Source organism: Mus caroli, unplaced genomic scaffold, assembly GCF_978045245.1.
Source record: "Mus caroli unplaced genomic scaffold, Mus_caroli_1 scaffold_3, whole genome shotgun sequence".
NCBI classification, from domain to species: Eukaryota; Metazoa; Chordata; class Mammalia; order Rodentia; family Muridae; genus Mus; species Mus caroli.
This window is the reverse complement of record NW_028227258.1, coordinates 60,719,241-60,736,696: the sequence shown is the minus strand read 5'-3', so window position 1 is coordinate 60,736,696 and position 17,456 is coordinate 60,719,241. Positions and strand designations below refer to the sequence as shown.

Genomic DNA, 17,456 nt, shown 5'->3' with positions numbered 1-17,456 from the left:
AAAATGATTACAAATAATAAAGTCAAAGGGAAGGGGCAGTTTCAATGGGGAGAGAAGTCATTGGCTACACACCCAAGAAAATGGGGAGAAGGATCAGAAGCTGAGATAACTAGAAGACACAGAAATTTGAGAAAATAAGTTAATAGAATCAACTGCATGGCTTTTACTCTTTGCGGACAGACGTTTGTATTGGGCCGTTTGAGGGCAACATGAGAAGTAAAAGACTCCATTGTAGCCATGTTGATTTGGAGAAGATGGGAGAGCATGAGAGTAGAAGATTTCATACCGAGTCAAAAGCATAATCTAGCAACTGCTCCAAGGGCAGAAAAAGAGTGATGTGTGCTGTGCTTGGCAGCCAACAAGGCATACCTACTACCCCGCTTGGCAGCCAAGGCTCAGGGAGGCAGAGAGATGGCAAGAGCCTGAGGTTGAGCCAATCTCTGTAACCAGTGCATCTGAACACAATGGGACTGCCACACTCGTGAGCTCACTGCAGCTTCAGCTACTTACACAAGACTGAACCTGGCAACATTATTTTCATGGAAGAGGGAAAGGTTTTTGTGCCTCTACCTCTCCATGAGAGACTGATGACAGTTAATGGTGCTGGAAGGAAGGGTGCCACCTTCTTCAGTGGTGTAACCACTGTAGGTTGCCGTTACCCACGCCCCAGTAAATAACCACCTACCTATGCTGTTGTGGGCAACTGTAACTAAAGACAACAGAGTCCAATGCATAGTGTCGCAGCCTGAGTCTACTTGTATAGACCTCCAAATAAAAGCCTGCAGCGCTCAGGATATGATTCCACTAATGAGTAATAGTTATTCTGATACCCCCTAAACTGGAGGTGCTATCCTAGACACAGAGGGTGAAAAGATGAACTGGAGCACAGGTACTCTCACATGATACTAACCAATTCTGTGGTTGGATTTTATTTGGCATTGTGTTTTGAGTTCTATCCAGATAGTCATATGTATATATATACATATATGTATATATATACATATATATATATATACACTCCATCAGTTTATGTGTAGTTTTGTTTTTTGTGATTATCTTTATAGCTTTCATTTCTAAGGTCATGCCAGATAAGTACCCTCCTAGAAAATGAGTAAATTATCATGAGTAGTGTAATAAACAATATGGAAGCTTCATACACTGATTTCTAGGTATGAATGTTTGAACATAGAGCAACTTTTCACCCTGCAGAGTCTGTGGCTGAATTAGGTTTGGTGCCTTAGGCTACCCACTCTATTTCAAAGCCCACTTCAGTGTTAATCATTCCTCAATGGCTTTTAGTTGAATGAATGAATAAATGCATAAATGAATGAATGAATGAATGACTCTGATGAAAGCATTATTATTTCTCATAGATCAGGTTGTGAGTATTCAATTTTTTTTTCTAAAACCCCGTGGCTGGAATCAGGACTAACAGTCAGGGGTTTCCAATACTCTGTCCAGTGTTCTTTCTATTACACCTTTGAAAGAGCTATTGTAAGAGCTCTGTTAGGGAACCAATAGGAAAGAAATAATTATTATGAGTTACTACCCTGATATAGCCAATAAATGGAGCCCATGTACCTGTGTAATTGGAGAAAATTAACAGCCATAAGCAGATCTAGGGCTTGAGATTTATCACGATCATTGACTGGGTCTGCCTTGTGACATGGGCTATAAATGAGGCTCGTGTTGTAAAGGAGATGTGTGAGTTATGCGGGTGTGAGGATGGATGAATGAGCCAGAAGCAGTTCCAGTGGTTGGAACTGCTTCTGCTAAGGCCATGGGTGACCTGATTGCCCTGCCTGTGTGTGTCCCCCACTCCTCCACCTTCAACCCCGCCTTGCCTCATGCTCAGTTTGCTTCTTTTAATCTGTCTCCTAGAAGAGTCCTTAAAAAGGATAGTTGAGCTGAACCCTGAAAAACTCTCAAGCACTCATAGAACAGAGGGCTTAAGGATTTCATTAGGCACCCAAACATCTTGCCAACCACCACCGAGATTGGTGGGAGGGGCTGCACTCCCACCGAGATTGATTGATCTTGACTGTCAATTTCGAGTCCTATCCCAGTTTCCCCACTTAAAGAAAAATCTGCCTCTTGATTACCTCCTCAAACCCTGGATCCCACACAGATGGAGAAGAAAAGATGGCCACCTAGAACAGCTCAGAGGAGGAACAGAGAATCCTATCTCCCCTGATGAGTTGGTCAAACAAGGGATTAGGCTAAGCCGATGAGATACATGCATTGCTTGCTTACTTGCAAACTGCTGTCTTAGTTATATGTTTATGTATTCTCTGTGGTTTATTCCACCAGCCGCATTTAGTAGGGGCTTGTTGAACTAAAGGGTTAACTCAATTTTTGTTGAATTGAAGCAAGAAACCAACTCAGTGACCCCAGGGGCCTCTTTGTTGTTGCCCAAGATAGGTCACCATACATTTTCTTATATACCCATAGGGAAGTTAGAGATACCCCATCTGTCCCTATTTCTTTGGTAAAAATTCAACATTCCAGATGTTCTGGAACTGCCCTTGGCTCTTCTGTCTCACATTGTAATCTGGAGACCAGTATTTTTAGATCTACAAACAGAATTCATAAATAGGCAATGCATTTCTGTCCTGCTCACAAAACAACAGGGACTGCAGTTTTGTCTTCAAAATGTTGTCATCTCCTGGAGATTTCGTTGAATTGTATATAATATGATAGACTTTGTGACCAGAGTAGTCTTGGATCCTTGGGTTTGTCAGAAGTAACCTGGGGTATTGTATCCTCATTGAGACAGATGGAGGAACTAACTATGATCAGTGTTCTTGTAGCAAATCACTTGCTGGGGTGTCAGGAAGACCCTTGAACTAACTGCAAGGACACGGATTTTCCATGACCACTAACTAAGTAGCAGCTACAAGGACGGCCACGGCATTTGTTTTGCTTCCTCTGGGGAAGTCTCATGTGAAAGCACAGAATATGATTCAAAGCTTAGTGGATAGGTAACATTTCAGATGAGGCTGGAGGCTGGATGAGTGGAGAAAAGAGCTACACTGGGTACAATTGCATCTTGGGAATCTGTCAGAATTTTTAACGTGGAAGGTAGTGACTCAACCGTGAGGGGATCTGAGGGAAGGAGAAGGAGGCCCAGTGCCCGAGGAAGTAGTTGATGAAAGAGCATCGCTTTCAATGTGTGCTGATGAAAAGAGAGCCCTTTCTTTAGGGTGAGTCCCTGATTCCAATTTTACATTTGTGGAGCAATTAGTAGGACTCTGCTTGGCCCTCCCCGGTCCTGTCTGGTAGAAGAATGTCTCTGATATGTAATATTTGTTGTTTGAAAAGCCAAAGAAACGTGTTTCTTTTTCTGAGCCTGCCTTACTTTTTATGTTCTGAAGTTCACTTTGGACCTCGGATTTTGCTCCAAGCAATAAAACTGGTTGGAGAGCGCCAGCATAATGGAGCTGTAATTGTAGCCAACTGGTGGGGGCGGGGAGAGAGTTAAGGTGTGTCGTGGTTTCTGTGGTTTCTCTGCAGAGTAGAATTCCCTGCAAAGCTTTTCCATGTGGTGTTTTAATAGCTGCCTTAAAACTCTCTGATGCATGGAGCAAAACTGAATTAGACTCATGTGCTAGATTGCTGGGATGGGCCAAGGACTCTGAAAAATGAAACAAAACAAAAACAAAAACACAACAAAACAACAATAACTCTCCCGAAGAAGATCCTAAGGATGTGTCTGAAGTTAGAACCACAGAAGCAAGCATCTCCTCTAGCCCATGTTTGCAGAACTTTCTTTGGGAAGCCAGCAACTTCCATTGTAGGTACTGATCAGGTCCTTCTGTACAGTACTCAATAATGTACAAAATGAGGCTACATTATTTGTCCATCAGAGCCCCGCACCTTCCTTTGAAGGTTGCATTATTGTGTCTACTAATTTTTTTTTCAGAATGAGGAAACAGAGCCTTAAAGATTAGCACAAGGCCATTTGGGTAAAAGACTGCAAGGCAGAACCTCTTGAGCAATGTGCCCTTCCCTTTTGGCAGCACCTCACTAATTTTAGAGATCATGTTTAACATTTATGAAGACAAGAGAAAGCAGCCAGCCAACGAGTGCACACACAGTACAGCTATTTGTAGGCTGCCGAGTTCTCAGTGCTGAGAATCAGACATTCACAACTGTGTCGAGACATCAAAGGGGCACACTCTCTCTCTTACTCAGATCTCAGTGTCTCAGAAGCCTAGTTCATGCCACAGTGCCAAGAGCAGCTGATAGAATAGCACACACTCAGTCAGCCTTTCCGTACGTACCTAGCATGTGCAAAAGTTCTCTTTAGTGTGTGGTTTTGGCCACCTAGTTCAAGAAGCATTTATGGAAAACTGTAATATGGTAAGTGTGTGGGATGAATATGAAGCAGTCTAGATGGCATGTCCTAGAACCCTTTCTGTTGCAGAAAAGACCACCATTAGCAAGGCTCCCTCTGAACGAATCCAGGAATTCTGGGAATCTTTTTTTAATATGTAGGTACCCTGAAGAAAAGTAAAGTGTTCCAGGCAATAGAGGCATGGGGTTTATTTACTTATGTAATTAGCAAATCAACCCTTAAGACCCCAAGTCTAATAGGTGTTAAACTTCATTCCACCTTGAAGGCGTGGTGGAGCCAGAATTCAGCCCCAGGCCAGAAACTTCACTCTTTCCTTTTGTTCTTAAGAACAGCCCTGAATGGACATCTGTGTTTTATATCTAGAGCCACAAAAATTAACCAGCTTAACGTGCTGTTCCCCCTCCAAACAATGGACCCATTTGCACTTTTGAAGCATAGAAACAGATTTCACTTGTAGTGAGAAGTTTTCTGGGGGACACCTCTTCACTAAAACCAAGTGCATACATCCACAGCTTGAAGCCGCCTCACTTATCTACAGTGCATTGTGTTGTGTTGTGCTGTGTTGTGTTGTGGTTAATGTTGTCTAATATTTCTGAGAGTTTATACAATATCCAAGTTGACAGAAAGGTACCTCGCGTCACAGTCTAATGTTCTCTCCCACAACTCTCCAAATAAGCATATCTGCATATCTTTAGTATTCTAGATAGTGTGTGTGTGTGTGTGTGTGTGTGTGTGTGTGTGTGTGTGTGCGTGCGTGAAGAGAGAGAGAAAAACAGAGAGAGAGAAACCTAAGCACTCTCTTCCAGGGAAACAAGTTATTTTAGAGTCGTGCCATCTTTATTATTTTCAAAGAGAAAATTATCTTACAAACTATCATTCAAGTCAACTCTTGATTTTGACAGTGCTAATATTGATATTCTGATATTGTTTTTCCTTGAATCGACTATAATCTCGCTTTGTCTGAAGCATCCATGTTAGGACAATGACATCTAAGAGCAGAAGCTCCACTCCATTAATATCCATGATGTCGGCTATGCTGATTTACAGCTAGAGAACAATCTCAGTAGACTTTTTTTTTTACTCAATCTTTTTAGCAATCCAGAGAGGCAGGTCTTGTCATTGCTGTCTTCACTTCTACATGGAAAACAGCAATGTTGGGTCATTTACCCAGGGCCTCAAAAGCTTAGTCTGTCACAGTTTGAATCAAACCATGCTATCTTCCAAACCAGGACTCTTAATCACCCGCCGTGCACCAGTGTTCATCTTGAGAATGACTGCAGTGTGCAGGAGCCTCTTCACCTGTCGAAGCGGCTGCTGGAAGTGGCCTCAATTTGTAGATACTAGGGTGGGAAGAGAGAGAGGAGTGGACAGGAGGAAAGGGGAGCCACAAAGTGGGTTGCACCAGCTTCTCTCATAGGGATTCCTCTGTATATAGCTTGTCCTCCACTTAAAAATACATAAGAGCCGGGCGTGGTGGCGCACGCCTTTAATCCCAGCACTCGGGAGGCAGAGGCAGGCGGATTTCTGAGTTCGAGGCCAGCCTGGTCTACAGAGTGAGTTCCAGGACAGCCAGGTCTATACAGAGAAACCCTGTTTCGAAAAACCAAAACCAAAAAAAAAAAAAAAAAAAAAACATAAGATTGGGTTATACCTGGGCTAACATCAGAAATATGTACTCAGCAATCCATCCTGCCGTGCTGTAGGATGCTATGGGAGGGAGCTATAGGTGACCCATGGCAATAAACTCCTTTGTACTTTCAATTCTATCTCAGAGATAGCCATGGCCTCTACAATAAAAATGTCCTCTAAGTCAGCCTTACACATTCAGCTCATCCTAAGGTGCTTCTGGGAAATGACCAACAGCCTGCTTCCAGGTAGAACACCCAATTACACTACCTCTGTGGCAGACACAAACTCCTTGAAGCTCGACGTTGCCAAAGAGAGTGGTGGCCGTTGGTTCCCATGTACCCCTGGCTAAAGATGATAGACTAAATTGAGTGGGAGGTGGTACTGCTGTCAGGACAGGTTTAGAACATGAAGCCCTCTACTGAATTCTGGTCCTGGTGTGGTGAGCTGCTTCCTTGGGACATGCCCTCTCTCCCACTGCGGCACTTTTACTTGCTTCCACAATGACTAAAGCTTACAGAATTTCAGCTCCACAGAACTTGTGGCCTCTTCATAGCAGGTGAATGGAGGAGGAGCCAGGACATCATTTTGATGAGTGATGGGAAAGAGTGAGAAGGAGGGACTAGAGAAGGACTGGCTTTGGAGTTGATGCCATTCGTGAGTCCTGAACAGTCTACTTCCTCCTACATCACGTGCCTACCCGAGTCGGTCTCAGGAAACGCGTATCACCAGGTCCCAAATTCTTGTAACTGACCCCTGGTAGAACTCACTCCAGGTCAGATCCAATGTCTTCTGCTCTTGGGGACTGAAGGAGTGCAGAATGTGTACCTCACAGATACCTAGTGTGCTACTTTCTCACACTTTATGATTCCAAGACTCAAAGTCCTCAGAGTGTCCAAATGCATCCCCATGCCTGTTTTCTTTCTATTTTCTATTGTGAAAATATGATAACCAAATGGTCTGATTCCTAAATAAGGATCCCTCATTGTAGTACACACTAATATATCAAACTAAGTTTTGTGAGAAATTATGAAGGCTATGTAATTAGAAGAGGGTCTTTGATAAATACCTGCTTAATAAGGAGAGTCAGGTAAAGTCATGCCATGGTCATTAATATTGTACTTGCTTATTGTACTACGTGTCTAATATTGAACCTCAACTTTCAACTTAGTTTACAGTTAAAAAATTCCTTCTTAACAGATACAACTGTAGCAGCCAGTTTGAGGTAATGAAAATATTTCTTCTCCTGGCCAAAAGCCCACACTAACACTCCTCTGCTGATGGAGAGCCAAGTCTTCTTTTGAAAGAAAAAAAAATAAAAACTAGCATGAGAAAGACGTTTACGAACCCTGTCCATTCGGTGGTAGGTGGTAAATCTACAGGACAGGAAGACCTTCCTTCCAGCTGAGCATTGACCCTTTATATTAAATGGCTCTCAGCAACCCCAGCTTCTTCAGTGCTGCGTGGATTTTACTTAGGACTCTTGTATGTCTTTTTCTAAGGAAGGTTCTCAGGTCAGTTCTGGGTAGAGGTCCATGGACAACACCTCCCAGAAAGTGCTATAGAAGGCCACCACTAAAGCATCCTTCCTTTGTCCTTCTTTTATCAGCTGACTGTTCTTGCTAACGGAGGGAAGAAATCACAGACCCATTGACCAAAGGCTGTGTCCCACTTGCTAGTGAAAGAGTTGTTATAATCACATTAGAATATGGAATGCCTAGTGAAATTTGGAGAATTTTTAATATATGAAAGAAAAATAGTTCTAAATCTACCCCATGTCTATGAGACTGGAGATTCTGTGAGCAAGCCAAGCCTCCCTGCATGCACTGAATGCTTTCTTGCCTTAGAGACTACATGTAAGTGTTTGGGTTGAGACGCCCTCCTGCTGGGTTTCAAATTAGGTAAGACTGGTTAAGCAAATAGAAGGTAATGGATTGTGTCCATACATGGTTTCGTTCCACCTTTGACCAACTTTATCAATCACACAGCATTATCTGTGTCACATATGTCTCCAGGTAGCAGAGAGCCACTATCATTGTCAGATATAGGGGTGAGCCAGAAAAAAAAAGTCCCCTTCCTCACCACTGAATAAATACAGCTACAGCCACTGTGTTTCCCGAAGTGGACAGTTTTCATTCTCAGCTCTTGTAAAGTACACTCAAGCTTCCCAAACTGTCGAACTCACCTACATGTAGGAATAGTACCTGTACCATACTCACAAGCCTGTCCTCTTGGCTATGACATGGCACTGCCATCTCCCTCTCTCAAGGTCAGTATTCATTCTTACTATATCATAGTGCTCTGACTTCCTTGTGAGCTTAAATCTAAGGACTCTGTTTAACTGTATGCTGAAGTGGAAGTGGGATTTAAGTGGAGGGTTTCTTTCTTTTTTAAAAAAATAGCATTTTCCCAAATCGTGTTTGTGTCCCTTTTTTTCTAAAACAATGTCCTATTTTTAAAGCAGTTGTTGTTGGTAGAGATTTGGAACCTGCAGTTTTCCTGGAATGCTAACAGAAAGACTCAGAAGTATAGTTTAGAGCCTCCTTTATTAAGGTGTCCTCCACTCCTCCTTCATCCAGCAGTGTGCATGCATTTCCTAGCATCCCGCTGCCCCCTGCTGCAGAAAGGAGTTTCTGCAGCCTTCCCTAAAGGCTTCCTCCAAGCCAGGTGGCCTTGGCCACTACATCTCGGGCCACTCTATCTCAGGTTTCCTGGGGCCCAGTCCATCTGATTAGACTGAAACTGCAGCTCTAAGAACATCCTTCATGGATCCTGCTTCACAGGACAGAACCAATGGGGAGGCAGCTTTTTAAGGCCCAGGGTGTGAGTGGAAACGGGGCCATGGGTAGACTTCTTAGACCCTCTCAAATGGGGAGAGTGTCTCTGCTCTAGCTTAGATGAACTCTCTCAGTGTGACATCAGGGACACCTCAAGATTCGACAATTAGGAGGACCATGGATTGAAGAAAACAAAGAAAGAACTTGTTTGTTTTTAAAGCCCAGAGCACTGAACTTCTGAAGAGGGAAATGTGGAGGATTCCCTTCACCTCTCACCCTCTGTAAGATACCATTTTAAAAAGTGTGATTTACAGTGTTTTAAGGGTTGAATATAAGTCATTTCTGAAGGCACCATATACTTTTACAAGTATCGTAAATTTCATCAATTAGTAACATATTGTTAATATCACTCTGGCTCTAGTGACTTGCTCTCAGAACTGTCCTGAAACAATCAGGTTTGTCAGCTTTCAGTATAATCGTGAGATGGTTTTCTGCCAAAATTATCTTAATGAAGGTGTTGACCTCCTGGGCCTGCCTTTCCATCTAAAGTATAGCAGTTTGCCTATTCCACAGAGTCACTTAGGGGTTCTGCAGGATAACATGTGCCCGGCACATGGCAGATCCACAGTAACTGTTAGTTCCTTCCTCTGCATCCCCTCTTTCTTCTTGTCTGGAATGGTCAACATCTGCCTTTGACACTGGATTCTAATGGGTAGGTAGGCTACAGCACCCTCTTCTGGAATTGTCTTTAAAAGAGCTGAGAGACAAACCTTTATCACCATTAGATTTCAAGTATTGGCAAAGAAACGTGCAGGGAGAAGGGGGCAGTGGGAGCAGTTTTTATTGCTGAAACTTTAACACACCGCCTACCCATGAGCAATGAATACTTTTCCATGATAACGGAAGAGACTTTCCTCCTTCAGCTCTCTCTATAGATGCAGCTATAATGGGAGGGGTAAGAGTGGTACCCAGTCCAAGGAGGGTCAGTTTGTGGCAATAAAATCCTTTTCTAAACAATTTGTTATATATATAATTTTTCATCCAAAAAGATTGTTTTAAACTTAATACCAGAGTTTAAAACAAAGGCATGCCTACCTCCATGCATGCAAACTTAGCACATAAGGAAAGCATACAGTTTTCTATTTCCATGTGTGGTTATGTCCTCCCAATAACACTGGACACTGGGTGGATCTTGTTATATAGTAAGTTTCCATGGAGAAACACTGCAGACAGCAACACTGCAGACAGCAGCACTGCAGACAGCAACACTGCAGACAGCAACACTGTAGACAGCAACACGGCAGGCAGTAACACTGTAGACAGCTCCTATTTGATGGCAAGGAAGAATGGACCCTGTGCGCCTCCTCTCACCTGGATTCTGCTCTGACACCTGCCTGATTATGAGCAGAGCAAAGTACAAAAGAGCCACACAAAATTACATATTACACAACAACAACAACAAAACTTCATGAAGACTTCAGGTCTTTTGGCAGCTGCCCAGAGTAGGATTTACTCCATTGATGTCAGGCCTCTAGCGGTAGCTCCAGCAATCGGTTCTCAACCTTCCTAATTCCTAATTCCTCCTCCTAACTAAATGCTATGACCCTTTAATACAGTTCCTCATGCTGTGGTGACCCCAACCATGAAATTACTTTCGTTGCTACTTCGTAACTGTAATTTTGCTACTCTTATGACTTTGCATGTAAATATCTGTGTTTTCTGATGGTCTTGGGTAACCCCTGGGAAAGGGTCATTTGACCCCACAAGGGGTTGCGCCCCACAGGTTAAGAACCAGTGAGCTAAAGAATAGCCTAGATATTGCTATGCCCAGCTATCTTATTTTGCACAGGAGGTCACTGAGGCCTAGTGGGGTCATGTGGCGCGGGTGCCTTTCCTTATTTTCATCTTTCTTTCCATAGTGTCTTTGTTATGGGTGCTACCTCCCCATTGAGACTGTTTCTGTTCAGAAACAGAAACCTGCCTTCTTGCAAACACCAGGAGGTGGAGAGGGATAGGGGTAAATGCACATAGTCCCTCCTCCATCTTCCAAGGATTTACCTTCTCCAGTAGAAATTATAAGAAACGGAGATAAAAGAATCAACCACCGGATGAGATCCTTGCCCTTAGTTACTTGTTTCTTTAAATTGTGTGAGACAAAATTCCATGTTCAAGAATAATATTTTAGCCTTCTTCCTGGATGTGGGAAGAATCCTTCTGTGAATTAGCAGTCTCACTCGTGTTACAGTAGTAGGAGAAGATGTTTGCTGGTTCTCACTAGCAACTCGCTCAGTCTCACCCAACATTTACCAATTACTCTTTGAATTTCTTATAAAAGTAACACTGTTTAGAGTCGCTGTCTAAAGAAAGGATCAGGAAATGAAACAATGGCTAGTTACTGTTTTGAGACTTATTTTTAATATACATTTGTGGCATATGAATCATATATTGATTGCAAATGCAAACTTGGGGGAGGGGCAGCATTTTACTGGGATGTAAACCTTCAGAACCAGTTTTCCCGGTTTCTTGAGAAAACTGGTTGCAGTCAAGTTGCATGAAATTTGGCACAATTCTGCCGCCTTGTGGCTACTTTGATAAATCTCTCATGTAGTCCAAGGTCAGTTCTGTCCTTAAGTAAAACAGGAAACATATCCTGGTTTTCAGTTCAGTACGTTTGACACAAAGCTACCCAGTGAAGACCACTTAGCCACTACCTCTGTCTGCTCTTGTAACAGAATGATTGGAAGGCCTCCATCGCCTTCGTGGTTGGGAACCGAGTTGAGGATGATCTTCTCATTCATGCCCTTGACCTGGCTGTCCGACTCCCTCAGCGGAAACTCTTCAGTATTGTGTCATGGGAAGACATTCTGCAGCAGGTACCTGTCTGTCCCTTTCTGCCTCAGGACATCCAAAGTCATCCATCCTCCCTTAAATTTGTGGATCAAAATGTTAGAATAGACAACAGTGAACAGAGTAGTCCTTGACTACTTGGTTATTTGTGATGGATTACTTTAAGTGCGCAAACCCAATGTAAAATGTTGCATTTGGAAGGGCTAACCTTCTCATCAATGCAGTCCATTGGAACTTCATCCCATTGACAAAGATTTCTGTAAACATTCCAGTCACCAGGCAAAGGTCTCTGAGGAATTATTTAGTACGGAGTTAGATAATAATGAAAGAGTAGGCTAAATAAGGCACATGACTAATTGTAAAAACGATGTCTATAGAGAATATAGAGAGGGCAATGAAGATATTGGAGAAGAGCTGTCAGGTGGCACAAACACGTGCAGGTACCAGCACCCTGACGAGAGGTTATAAATACTACATCTACTGTCTTGCTAAGTTCCCTAGTGGCTTAATTTAATTCACTAATTCACTAATGTATTAGAAAGTTTCACAGATCTGTGTGTCCCTTTAATCTTTCATTCATTACAATACAAGTTAATTCAACTTTTTTGCAGATGGATGAAATACAGTCGCTTGCTGAAAGTGCTTCAGCCAAAAAGGGGAAAAAGCCCACAGCTGTCAGTTTACCATTACATTACGAGGTGAGTCACTGAGTCTGTCAAAGAGACTTTTGTAATGTTCAGCCATGGAAACTGAAGTCCATATGATACTTTAAATTTTTTTAATTCAATTTTCAAAAGTAAATTTCCACTATCCATTGATTGTTTGTTCCTCATATACACAGACACATACACACTCCACAACTATACCTTTAAGAATAGACCTACCTAGATTATTCACACTATCCTTCTTCCCAATTGAAAAGCATGAATCATGAGTCCTTACCAAAACACTAGGTTGTACTTCCCTGGGATAAGTACTGAATATGTGATAGTATTAAAGAGAGCCATTATTAGTGTTAGCTCCTTGAGAGAAACAGGAAAGAAAGAGTGTAGTCTGAGCAAGTTTCAGTGGTTGTTGGTAGTTGAGAATACTGCAAATGTCTTGGCATTAATCCTTGACACACCGCTCTCCATGTTTTGGCAAACTAACTCTGCTAGCAGTCAAATTCCACACCTCCCATCATTCCTTGCAATGTTCTGAATGTGTGCTAACCAGTTGAAACATTATGTGATACCTGGATTTAAAATAGTGGGTTGGTTTTCTTTTTCCCTTCTGAAGTGGTCAAGGAAATCCATGTCCAAGTATCAGGCCTGGGATCAATTAGACCCCCCAAAGGATTCTTTCTTCTTCAAAGATACCCAGTAAAACACAGAGATGATAACAGGGCAGTTTTGACGTTTAATCTGGACAGGCATTTTGACTTGGATGTGGGATAGCACAATGCTACAAATCCAGGGTATGTTTAGAAAGTCATCCCTCTTCAACATGTGCTAGAGCTCTTGGTTGCATATTCTTCACTCAGGGGAGGTCCCTCTCACATCTGGCTCCCCCACATTCTTCCACTGGAGCATTTGGGCAAGAAGCCTCCCACACTTGGTTTTCTGAATGGTTCCAGAAGGAAAAAAAAGCAGGGTGGAGCACCACAGAGATCAGGCCTTAGAGACACCAGAAATTCATTACCATCAATCACTGGAAGAAGAATGACAAAGAGCATAAAGCAAGCACAGGCTCCTGGTCAGCACTGGCCCAGGACAGGTCACATCTGGAGAGAGATACATTTGCATTTCTCATCTCACAACTGAAAAGACTTGATCAGTGCCTGGGGGATGAGGGGTGGGGCAGGAAATGTAAGTTGCCATAGAAGAGGCTCAAAAGCAAGAGTCTTCTGGAGCCTCTGGACATTTGAGCCAAGCGGACAGCCTGCTCTTGAGTCCTTTTCTGCATGCAAGGTCTGTAGCAAATAGGAAATCTCTACAGATAAGCTCCGTAGAACGTAATTAGGAAGTCTCTTGCATTTCCTATTCCAAGGAAACTTGGCCACTGGGAAAAGTGAGAGTATAGTAAAGTAACTTGGCCTTGGGGGAGTTCGTGAGCCTTGTTTTCTTCTAGCTCTCCATTTTGGATGAAGAGCTTAAAATTATCATGAAGACAATAAATGTAATTGCATATTCATTTCTACTTGTAGGAGATTCTCCTTGACTTGAAACCAGAGTCTCCTCTTTCTTGCTTTAAACAGAGTTAACCTATGTGACTCCCTAGTTTGTTAGCTTGTGTTTGGTTAGTAGCCACCAGTTAAAACAAGACCCCATTACAGTGATGTTTATCCATGAGCAGTAGATCAGGTCAGAACCCGATTACATATTTCCAGTGGTGACTCACAATGTCTGTCCTAGCAAAGCCCACATTCCTGAGTGATTCGCTCAAGGTTTCATTTGAATGGTTTGGTGTTATATACACACAGACTCATTTAAAATTGTGCAATTTCCCCTGAAATGTTAGAATTTCAGCTAGCCATGATATTGTATACATGACCATCTTTATTTATAAGCCATAGTCCTTTGAAAGCCTGCTTAGTTTTCTCCTCCAGAGGTATCGCTGCAATTCCTCTGTTCATTCACCTTCTTGTTTTGAAAACCATGTCCTGCTCCCCAAGTACCACACCAGGCATTCATACAGGAATGTGAAGAGAATAGTCTCCACCATGTATAATCTCAGGAGTGCTAGCTGTTATTGTTCTTACCACCCACTACTGAGGATGGAGATGATCGTTTGTCCTGAGCATAGCAGTATCCCCACACCTGGTGCTATTTAAGGATATGGATGCACATGATAGTGGGTTTATACACTGGTAAGTTTTGCCAAATACTGGCATTGTACAACCATTATCTGGACAGCGCATGAGGGGACAGAAATGCGGATATTGTGAAGAGTTGGAGCTTAAGAAGCATTTGGGATTATAGACAAAATAAACAGTAAATATATGAAACTAGGCTGGCGTGCAGTGGGTATTCATCAGACACTCATTAAAAGAATAGATAACAGGGGCAGAAAATAGTCAGTGGGGTCCAGAAGGGACAGGGAAGTCTCCAGAGAGCTAAAGGAAAAAGAGTTTAGCATTAGCTAAGGTGTGGGAGAGGAGCCTGAGAAGTTCTGAGGAAACAACTGGCACCTGCAGAGAAAGAGAAAGGGGTGTGGGCAGTTTGATCTGTATAAGAACAAAACAAAACAAGAAGAAAAGTTAACTCACATCCCAATCTAAAAGGAAATATAAAAGCTCCCCATTTCATACACGGGGAACCTATGTTTAGGAAGTCTTGTAACTAGAAGATCTAAAGTTAGCAGCTAAAATAACTTCGATTGTGCCACAGGTAAATGCACAGCTTCAAGTTTTCCTATTTTATCATGAACCCTTTCATTTGCCTCAGTGCTGACTAATGTGGGGAGAGTATGTCCTGACGTTCAAACGTAGAAAAGGGAATTTTAGGAAAAGAGCAGATAAAACAGAGCTACGGGAACTAGAGTGGTCTCTGTGAGCGTGAGAGAAATCTCAGTGAGTATGAGAAAAGTCTCAGTGAATGTGGGATAGGTCCCAATGAATACGCACTAAACTTGAAACTCCACAATACAATAAATACTAGCTAGAAAAGGATAAATCCTGGATGTGACACTCTAAACCTGTGGAGATGGAGATCTATAAGAAAGCACTTTTTAAGGTCTTGGACGATGGCTCAGCAGTTAAGAGCACCAATTGGTCTTTTAGAGGAGCTGAGTTCAATTCTCAGCACCCACACAGCTGCTCACCACCTTGTGTAACTGTACTTCCAGGGAATCTAATGTCCTCATCTGGCTTGCCAAGGGGAGCAAGGATGTGTGTGTGTGTGTGTGTGTATGTGTGTGTGTGTATACATGCAAGCAAAACACCCATATAGGGGATGAAAGAAGGAGGGAGGAAAGGGAGGCAGAGAGAGAAAGAATGAGAATTTTAATACAGAGGAAGTATGCTCCTTAGATTCCAACTGAACGTGCATTTGCTGAGTGCACACATCCAAGTCTTTTATGTGCATCTATGCTTTATGACCCAAGTGGAGAATATCTAGGCTTTTTCCTTTGCAAATATACCAAGGCCTGACTATAAATTAAAAGGAAACTATTGCCAGTCATTCCAGATCAACTCAAATGTCTTAAGGTCTGTGTGTGCCTTAAGTCTAAAGGTTCTTACACATGCAAATCTGATGCACAGTAGGTGAACATCTTAATACTGATGCACAAATTTCAAACTTGCTGTAATGACTGAAAAACGAGGAAGACAAAGCCAGGGTGAGACAGTGATAATTTCTACAATACAATCGACTTAGAGTTTCCCGTCCTAAACATCCTTTTTAAAAAAATTTTTATTGGTTATTTTGTTTATTTACATTTCAAATGTTATCCCCCTTCCTAGTTTTCTCTATGACCCCCCCCATCCTAAAGATCTTAAGTTACACACTACACGCATTTTCACTTTGTGACAGCAGCTGCCTCTCCTGCCCAGCTGGACATGTGGGCTGAGGTTGGAATGGCTATCCATGGTTTCCTTAGAAAAGACATACTCAGTTCTTAACATACAAAAAGTTAAAAAAAAAAATTCACTAAAACAAAATTGTATATAAAGAGGGGATTTATACGCTATTTGTTGAATCAATTTTCAATTTCTATACAATAAAACCAGGGATAATCCTAGTGACTACATGATGCTCTGCATGTTGTGCCTGTGAGGAAATATTAATTTCTCTCATCAGTTAAAAAAATTAATTTACTTTTTAACAATTTCAGTCATTTTGTTGTTGTTTTTGTTTATCAAGAAAGGGTTTCTCTGTGTCGATCTGACTGTCCTGAAACTTGCTTTATAAACCAGGCTGACCCTGAACTCAGAGATTCACCTGTCTCAGCCTCCTGAATGCTGGAAATAAAGGCATGCACCACCATACCTGGCTCAAGTAGGTTTGTTGTTGTTTTTCTAAATAAAAGTATTTTTATGGTTTTCTTTAAAAGACATAACTTGAAAAAATGCTGGTATTAGTTTCAAAAATAATATACCAAGTGCTGTCTAAGAAGATGAGGGAAAGGTAGAGAGATGGGTCAGGGGTTACAGCAGCTTATCATTGTCCAGAGTGGCGAGCGTGTGTCTCCCACCTGCCAAGCAGCTCACAACAACGCTAGCTCCAGGGGATCTGACACCTTCTTCTGGCCTCTGTAGTCAGTGACACACACACACACACACACACACACACACGCACGCACACACGCATACACAACCAACATAAGCACATAAATAAGAGTAACTATGAAAAGAAGGTGAGGGATGCAAATGCTCTGTCTTCAGGTCTCATGCTGTCCATTTTGAAGACACTGCTGCTGCACTGGTTACAAGGTCCTGATGGGTCGAATGCTCCCGGGTTTTGATCCTCAGCTCCTGGATGTGAGGACATATTTCTCAGACTTGCCCCAACAAGCACTCAGAGTCATTTCCAAGAATGTAGATTGCTATAGAGCAGTAGGCTGCTATGTTCTGGATTCCTAGCTTGCAAGTCATTCCTTACACTGTACATGGTAAGCAGTCCATGCAGTAACCTTATAAGCCTTTATATTGGAGGTGACCTTGTCAAAAAAAATTGACAGATGCTTCAAATATAGGAACAAATTCTACGTGAAATTTTAAGAGGTTTGATATTATTAAAATGGCAGCTGTTCTGAGACCAGAAGGAGCGGTATGTCATGAAAGCAACACGGAAAGGGGCAGGGTGGGGGCAGGAAGAGTTCCCTGGCCTTTTCAGTCCTGAGTTTTAAAGCAAAACAAAAACATTCTGGAA

At 42.3% G+C, this 17,456-nt stretch overlaps 1 protein-coding gene across 1 annotated transcript in view; it reads left to right on the top strand.

The window, feature by feature from the left end:
* The window catches only part of Spag17 (sperm associated antigen 17), a 268,834-nt gene that overhangs the window by 38,994 nt on the left and 212,384 nt on the right, over positions 1 to 17,456 (top strand). The window contains exons 2-3 of the mRNA XM_021157134.2: positions 11,493 to 11,633; positions 12,219 to 12,305. Coding sequence (XP_021012793.1) covers positions 11,493 to 11,633; positions 12,219 to 12,305 — 228 coding nt within the window. The remainder of the gene's footprint in view (positions 1 to 11,492; positions 11,634 to 12,218; positions 12,306 to 17,456) is intronic.